Consider the following 9,168-nt stretch of genomic DNA (forward strand, 5'->3'; position numbering starts at 1 on the left):
TCACAGCTTTTTAAAAAAGTCCACTGGGTTTGGAAAGAAGTGGCCGTGACCCAAATAACAAATATAATTAAATAGGTCATGACAAAGCAAAACACATCCTGTGTGTAGGAAGAGGAATTATTATTAAGACCATCTCAAGGACATCTAAATGCTCCATCAGCCCCGTGGACGACCTCTCTTTCTGTGAGTGCAACTGTGTGCAATGTGCTGTCTGACCCCTGCATCCTCACAGAAATCTGAATCAAAGGGTGGAGCAGGGGCGGATTTAGTGAATTGGGGGCCCCAGGCAAAATATAGGAATGGGGCCCTATACATTTGCACACATTTTCCTAGATCAACCTTGAGGTTCCATTTTGTTGTTTTCAGCGTAAGCATGTGTGCAAAGGCTGTCTAATTCTAAACTTTAAAATACATTTATTTTTAGTTGTTTTAACTACAAATTTAAATAAAACTAAATTAAAATAAAAAAATAATGAAAAGGCAATTATAAATTTACACACCTAAAATACATATATCAAGAGCATGCTCACAGATGAGAACAAAACAGCGTTGGATGAAGTGGATTAAAGCCCTGCACGGGTCTCAAATATAGGCACTAGCCCGTCTTTTTTCCCCTTTTCCCAAAAAAAGCTTATACTACTGTTTCAGCTATTAAAATAGTTCAGTTTTGTATGTAATGGAAAAGTGATTATATTTCGTTTCGTTTTTTTATAAAGTAAACTTAGAAAAACATTTGGAGTATTTTTTGTTCGTTAAATGTACGGTTTTTTTTTTGGTTTTTTTTAAGTAAAGGCCAGCGGCAGACAGTGAATTGATCATAGCCTATAGCCTATGTTTGATCAATTTAGCCTTCTCAAATCATCAGGACTTGCCTAAAATAAAATCTATGCCTAATGGGTAAGTCCGCCCCTGGGGTGGAGAACAGCAGCTCAAACATCAAACTATCCAGGCCCTTCAGAGTCTAAATTATGACTGCAAATTAGTTACAGAAATAAATATTCAGCTTTTACAGCAAATTTCCTGTGAGAATATCACATTACAGTGGTGGTATTAGATTCAATATACTCGGATAAACACATTGGTCGACTAAAGACTTGATTTTAGATCATTTATCTTGAATATACACTAAGTGTACTTTGTCTAGTGGAACACCACAAAAATCACTAAATATAGCCTTTTTATTATTATATTAAAGACATTTTTGCAGTGCATGCTGGAAAAGATCTAAACGCATGTCTAGTGGACACAAAAAATCTTATATTACAATTTCATTTGATGTTTGGCTGATTTATTGCTGCAGGCTATCAGGTATAATTAATATGTTGCTGAAGACATTAATTCCAACTACTGCATTCATTTACCCTTGCAGTACATGACAAATTGATGCCAAATCCAGTCGGCTTAGCTTTAATGCAATGGTCATCTTTAGACATTTATAGTTTGCCAAAGCAATCTCATTAATATACATTTACAAAACAAGCCCACAAACTCTTGTATATGTCTGATAATTGAAAATTAATTTCTACACAACGATTCATATGCTGTTTAAAAGAAACATGTGACTCCACCACAAGTTAATCAGATTACAAATATACAGCGCATATTAAATGCTAGAAAAGTGTTTGCTTTAATGTTTCAAATAACATTTGCGAAAATAAAATGCCAAAATATGGGTGAAATAATGTTCCATCGTTATTCAGCTTAACAGATATATTTATGTACAAATGAAACAACATACTTATTCTGACCTAGTGTTTTAAAAGATAGTGGCAAAGATTGGTAAAAATTAAAAATTGTCATCTAAAGATTCTTGAGATTTTTTTGGTATATGAGCTATTGTTGAAAATGAATGACATTTTAGTGGGTGTCTTTAGAAAATATGGTAAGTCATTATTTTTTGCTCAGAAAAAAATAAAATTAAATAGGACATTCTAATGTATTGTGGAAAAATTAAATCTGTATTAAAAATATAAATATATACATAATTATAATAATATATATATATACTATTGCTTCATTCTCCTCAAAGCTCCTTCAAAGGCTGATAATCCAGTACAATACCAAAATGTAAATTAATAAAAATGGCTATGTTTTCTGGGAATGTACCATGGTATTCTTTTTAATAATCAGCTTAATAATCAGCTCTGACCAGTGCAAGACCATCCTTTGCCAGTTCATAACTAGCTAAGTGGCGTAAGATGGATTTAGATGGATTTTCCAGCAAGGCCGGGCGTTTTGGTGACACTCGCTTTCACGCATCCAGGATGTCCAGTCACAGCGACCAGATCCCAAAGGGATTCAGTCAGAAAAACAAAACTTTAACTCTGTCAACAATCACAGGTCACGTGACTTATCCTTCACCAAACGGACACCATGTAGCTGTTAACAGGATGGACATTTATGGTGTAAGCTAGTTTCCTGTCCAGAGATCTGCTGGATTCTCGCAGGCCGTTATAAAAGATGCTTTATTTTTGCTAATGGCTGATCATTAGCCAAATCCACCTTTGGGAATTAAGATGGTATATTTTGTGCTGACACTGGGTGGTGGACAGTGGGACGAATACTGTGTGAAGGTGGGAGTTTATGGAGGATATTTCAGGTTTGGATGCATTCATTGATTGGAATGAAATATAAATACACACACACACACTCACACACACAGACACAGACACACACACACACACACACACACGCATATTCTCATATCCTCTAAAAAGGCAGATGGTGAAATCTACTCAACACTGTCATTATATATTTTCATACTCTTCCATTCTCTGAAAAAATATTTCTCCCGAGGGTGTCATTTTTCCTTTTTCCTGCAGTCGCATTTCTGCCGTAATTTACCCTGGCTAAGCAGTGGCACAGCTAACCCACTTTGAATTTGAATAGGCTGGAAAAATGGAAGAGGTTTTTCTCTCTGAATAGATACTGCAGAGCAGCTCTTTATGATGCTTTTTGTTGCCTAACCAGAATTAATGGTCCAATAATAATAAGTGTCAATGACATACAGCTGCTCTTCTTGAACAGACAGCAAAGATTTAACAAAGTACAAAGCAGCTAAATCCATAAATAAACCCCAAATGTAACAATGCATGTCTTTAATTTTGCAATGCAACACACAATGTTTATATAACAAAAATAAATCATTAAATAATTAAATAATAATTTATACATTATAATAATTAAATATAATACAATTTGTATTTCTTTTTTTAAATAATACAATATTATTATAGAATAAAAATAATAAAATCAAAAATAAATGAAATATATATTATATATGGCTCAAACAAGGTCTGTGGCGTTTAATTAATAGAGCAGTTCTGGCCTGATATGTACAAACCTAATTGAGGAAATAATGCATGAGAGAAATGATGATTATGAATTGTTTGGCAGCCCACACATAACACATCTGCACGTGACCCAACTAAACCCGAAGCCTTTGATGAGCAGACAGTACAGTGCAAATGAACTGAGGATAGACCACTGATCTATAATAGAAAACTGGATTACTCATGACGTCATAAAAGTGAAGCCGCCGTGCCGCCATATTGGTATCCCCTAGTATTCCCATACATTCTATTGAATTAACAGGAAAACGTACGATTTTAATGTGAAAACGAATCAGTGTTTTCATATCTGAAGTATCACTGTACATTCTTACAACGCAAACCTCCTATGCATGTAAATGGTTATTTGTTTAATGTCAGGAATTAAATAAATTAAGTCACGTTCATATTCATTACAGAAGCGAACATGAATATGATAAACATAGGACGGACGAGATCCTCAACATATGTATTACAAATGAAAAAGTGCTCAATTTGAATAAACATTTATGCTTTGTGTAAGCATACCTTAATTCACCTTCACTGTTTATGTAATTATGTTGTTTTATTGTTTTTATTCGTACAGTCGGCTATCTGAAAATGTTTTAACAATGATTCATCTTGATGCAGTTAATGATTTAAACGTTGGTTAAATTAATAATTAATTAAAAATACATACGTAACATTTTATTCCTAAATGGTAATGCTAGTAAAAGGCCACAGTAACTGTGTCAGCAACGATTTCCATGATAAACTATTTAACAATTTCAATATAGCGCTTATCCTGTCCGAAAAGACCATAAACATTGGAGATAATATCTGAAGTAACAATTAATTTACATACACATATCCTAAAAACTAATCATGTGTGACTGATACGCTGGTGAATTTAGGTCAAGTTTTTAGCTGTCGGTAGGGTCGGTAGTAAGATGGTGGCATGAACACTTCCGGTGGCTTCACCGCCTGACAGCAGTTTACACCGCAATGAGCAATCTAGTCATTATATAGATCAGTGGCATAGACAGGGACACAATGAAGGGATGTGGTCTTTCTTCCTTTGAAAAGGGATCTAGGGGTGCCACAATTGCATTTTTACTCATTGTTTAGTTTCTAAAGGGGGTCTGATGTTTAGAAGAAAAACAGAGATGCTTTGAAAGGGGTCAGCGATCAACACGCACCACATGTAACATCTGTGAGAGGAGATGGACCAGCACTGGCCTGAGGCTTCCTGTTAAACCGCTGTCTTGTGCACAAGTTCCTGTCACAAGCTGATTCGACACTTTCAATGTAAAAGAGGGGATTGCTGGGGTTTTATAAAGTTGTTTGGATTTGCCATAAAATGTGTATGTAAAATATATATACACATAACCATTAAATTCCATTATGCACCATTTTATTTGACAGCACCATTTTTTATATATATATGTGTGTACATCAAATATATATATATATTTTTTTTGGTCACACTTTAGGTTGGGGACCAATTCTCACTATTAACTTCAACTTTGGCCTCAAATTCCTAGTTTGCTGCTTATTAATAGTTAGTAAGGTAGTTAAGTTAAGTTTAGTTATGAGGTAGAATTAAAGGGGTCATATGATGCTATTTCAAGTTTTCCTTTCTCTCTGGAGTGTTACAAGCTGTTCGTGAATAGATAAGACCTCTAAAGTTGCAAAAACTACAGTCTCAAACCCAAAAAGATAACAACAACAACAACAACAACAACATTTATTTATAAAGCACATTTAAACACAATGTAAATTGATCCAAAGTGCTGTACAATGATCAATCAAATCTACTAATAAAAACAACAACTACACGCATACAAAGGCTAAAGAGTAAAAATAAGATTTAAGTCTAGACTTAAAAATGTCCAAAGAAGGAGCAGATCTCACATGATAGGGGAGCTGTATAGCTGGCCAATCAGAGCACACCTCACTTTTCAGAACGATGAGCTTTGTAAAAATCGACACGTTTCAGAAAGGCGGGGCATAGAGGAGAAACAATAATGTACAGTATGTGGAAATAATGTGTTTTTTTAACCTTAAACCGCATAAAAGAAAATAATGTTCTTTTTTAGCAACGTCATATGACCCCTTTAAGGGATCTAAAATATGGTCAAGCAGAATAAGGCATTAATATGTGCTTTATACATGCTAGTAATATGCATGCTAATAAGCAACTAGTTAATAGTGAGAACTGGTCCTTAAAATAGTTACCATTTTTTTCAAACCAAAGTTTTACTTTTTCATTACATAAACATTGTGTTTTTTAGATATAATTTGAGGTACTGTTAATTACCTCATCGTTATGCCCTGATGTTTGACAATGGTCTTACCAGTTCTCTGGGCAAAAACTCCTCTTGTCTTCCGACTACCAGAGACACGGTTTCTCCCAGTTTGGTGCTCCGCAGCATAGCCACCAGTTCCTCTTGTGTGCGTCCTGTGATGTCCACTCCATTTACCTAGAGAAAGAGAGAAAGCTATTTCCTCTAACTGCCAAAACGGAGAGCAAAATTTCCATTTACACTTTTCAGAGATGGAAAACATGTCAGTGTCAATTCCATCTCATGGCCAGGTGCAATACAAGACAGACAATTTGCCTAATTATGTCAAAGATGCATTAAGCTTTCTGAAACAATATCTTTAAATTGCATTTAAAACAATAACTTTTAATTGCATGACTGGTGGGAGAGGAATAGCATAATTTAATGTCCTATAAATAAATTGTGATTTTGCATTTTCCAGGTTGTGCTCTCATGATTGCATTGACGCAGGATGCATGTAATACCTCCAGGATACGGTCTCCAGACTTGAGCCGTCCGTCTTTAACAGCAGCTCCGCGGGGCAGGATGCTCTTGACCATAATGGGTCCTGGACCATGAAGGGACGAGTCTCTGGTTACCACGGTGAATCCAAGGCCCTCCGTACCTGCAGACAGAGGAAGGCCAGAAATATTAAGCATGTATTTAATGACCCAGTAAACCAGAAAACCTGAACTGAACATATTTTACCCTGCTGTATGATGTGAAATAAATAACATTCTTCTAAGGTTCCAGTCATAGACAAAGTGTGTTTGCATTTACACCCACAGTTCACACTCACTGTAGTACCAAATAAAATTTAGATCTTTTTAAGACGTGTTGAAAAACTATATAATTGTTCCACTAAAATCCCTTCCACAATGTCCTGAAGACTTGCTAACATTCTAAGGCTCAATTTCCAGCAAGGAACATTGCCTTGGATTTCACCTCAATACTATTCATACCAAGTGAATTGATCATTTTCGTCATGCCATGAGAAAATGTAGCAAACTTAAAGGTATTATGTTCTGGTCATTCACATAAATTGATGTAGAATATAAACTTGTCAAAACAGATTGACTAGTTTAAGATGAAGGGTTAAGAATGTCAACAGTTATTGACAAGTCGAGTCTCGAAATATATAATTTAAAAGCTCATATCTTAATTGTTGTTGTTTTACTAGCAAAGAAAAAATACACATGCAAATTTTCAACTTAAAAAACTTGACAAAAAAAAAACTGGCCGTGAAAGTTTATTGTAAAAGCTTGTCACAATGAAAACTTAACTTTTTTTTTTTATTAAGAGGTTTGTAGCATTGGAAGTTTTTCATTTTCAAGATTTTTTTATTTGAATATTTGTCGAAGAAAACTGCCAATGAAAATTCAATTTAAAGGTTTGGCAAAGAAAACTGCCAATGAAAGTTCCGATTTAAAAGGCTTCTCAAAATCAAAATTTGAATATTTGAATTCAAATGTTGTCACTATGAATTTTTGAATTACGGATTTGTTTAAAAGTCTGTAACTGGCATGAAAGAAACCATAAAACATGAAAGTACTTTGTCCAATATTATTGCATTAATTTTCAATATCTACTCCTAGTACATTTCATTAGAAATTTACTTCATTGTCAATAGAGTGTCACTATTATCACTGAAATCTGGCTTTTATATTTTAAATTACCGACTACCAATATGGGTTTTTCAATAGTGGATACTGATGTGTGGAGAGCAAGATGGTGAAAATGATGCAAAGAATATATACACATCTATATATGTGTATGTAAGTTACCCGTTATGACCCTCATAGATCTTTACAGACTGTATCCAGCTTATCCGATCCAAGATCAGGTCAAAAGGTCAGTGGTAGGCTGATGATAGCTTTCAAGCACTCTGGACTGATAACCTGTGTTTAAACTGTCGATTTCTCTGCAGAGGTTCGAACACCTCTGTTTCCAACCCTGCACGTTGATAAATGTTTCCTTATGGGGATTAGACAGCTCTGCACTTTAATTTCACACGTGAACACATCTACAGGAGACGAGAGATGCAGAGAGCAGGATACAGGATGAGGAGAGAGAGAGAGAGAGAGATTGTGTGAAAGAGGAGCGATAGAAACAATGACAAAGGGTGTGGTCTGAAAAAAAAACTGATTAGAGGAAGTGGAAGCTGAAAAGAGATGGAAGAGTGAATCTCACAGAAATATGTCAGGGTCACATTTCATCCAAAAATCAAAAGGAGAAAAAATTTATAATTTTATATTTAAATGCATAAATATTAATATTTAGTTCTTTTTATATTTATTTCATAAGAATTGGTTTTGTATATTTATTGCATACATACTAATATTTAGTTATAGTTATATTTATTGTATACATATTATTTGTTTTAATATTCATTGCATTTTATATTTATTGCATTATATTTATTACATTAAAAGCTATATTTATGTTTAGAATGTATTGCATAAATATTTATATTTTATTACTTTTATATTAAGAAAATAAATATTCCAGTTAGAATTATTAGTTTCTTATTACTGTTAAGACTATACTACTACTAAATACTTTTTATACAAACTTTTTATTCATTCATTAATTCTTTCTTTTGTTTGCTTGTTTATTATTTATTTATTTATTGTTTGTAAAAGCTGCATAAATTAAAAGCAGTAAATTAAAATAAAAATTAAAATAGTAAAAGCACATTTATTCAGAAACGCAGTAAGAGAAGAAAGAAAAAAGAGGCCTAAAGAATCATGCTAAGAAAGCGATTCCCTCGCGAGTCTCTCGTCCGCAGGGACACGTGTGATTACTGAAGTCGAGAATTGCTCTGTTTCTCTCTCACACACACTTGAGAGAGAGAGATGTCATAAAGGATAGCGGCCAATCCAGCATAGTAAAGATGGCAAATGATGAAATATCGAGTCCCAGAAGAGCACCTGACATTAAAGTTTTAAACAATAGCAGCTGTCAATCAGCTGAGAGGAGCGATACAGACAGAGAGGAGAGAAAATAAGGAAGACGTTGCTATGCAGCAGTTTTGACAGGGTGTGGCACCTTGTGGTCAACTGGATGGAGTTTCCACTATTCAAGCTTGAAATCAACATGAAATGGCCTTCGCAACCCATTTTACTTGCATAATGTGGCATATTTTTGAGTGAAAAAATGATACAGAAAGAATGATTGTTAGAACTTTTTTTAAATTCAATGGGCTCAATTTTGAGTTGAACCCATTCAATTTTGAGTTCTCATCCAGCTTACCTTTCTTCAAATCGATCTTCATTTTCTTCCCAGGCTTTTTGTTGATCATATTAACTAGTGTGGCAAGGGCGGGGGTCTTTTTGGGGGCGGGGCTCTCGCTGCGATCTTTCAGGGTTGGTGACGTGCTGACCGGAGGAGAAGGCGTGGCTCTGCGATGATCTGTTTCAATGGGGGTGTGTCTTGCAGGCTGAATCTCCTCCTCCTTTTGGGGCGGGGTTTGTGAGGCAGGAGGCTCTGGAGATGGCGTAGATGTATTGCTTTTGAGTTTATGAACTAAGAAAGGA

The 9,168-nt window shown here is 34.8% G+C and overlaps 1 protein-coding gene across 1 annotated transcript in view; it reads right to left on the bottom strand.

Moving 5' to 3' along the window:
- The window catches only part of LOC107750057 (partitioning defective 3 homolog B-like), a 177,748-nt gene that overhangs the window by 95,948 nt on the left and 72,632 nt on the right, over positions 1 to 9,168 (bottom strand). Inside the window, exons 9-11 of the mRNA XM_016565315.1 lie at positions 8,885 to 9,157; positions 6,118 to 6,257; positions 5,666 to 5,791 (exon numbers count right to left, since the gene is read on the bottom strand). Coding sequence (XP_016420801.1) covers positions 5,666 to 5,791; positions 6,118 to 6,257; positions 8,885 to 9,157 — 539 coding nt within the window. The remainder of the gene's footprint in view (positions 1 to 5,665; positions 5,792 to 6,117; positions 6,258 to 8,884; positions 9,158 to 9,168) is intronic.

Source organism: Sinocyclocheilus rhinocerous, unplaced genomic scaffold (assembly GCF_001515625.1).
Source record: "Sinocyclocheilus rhinocerous isolate Xijiao unplaced genomic scaffold, SAMN03320098_v1.1 scaffold1956, whole genome shotgun sequence".
Taxonomy (NCBI): domain Eukaryota; kingdom Metazoa; phylum Chordata; class Actinopteri; order Cypriniformes; family Cyprinidae; genus Sinocyclocheilus; species Sinocyclocheilus rhinocerous.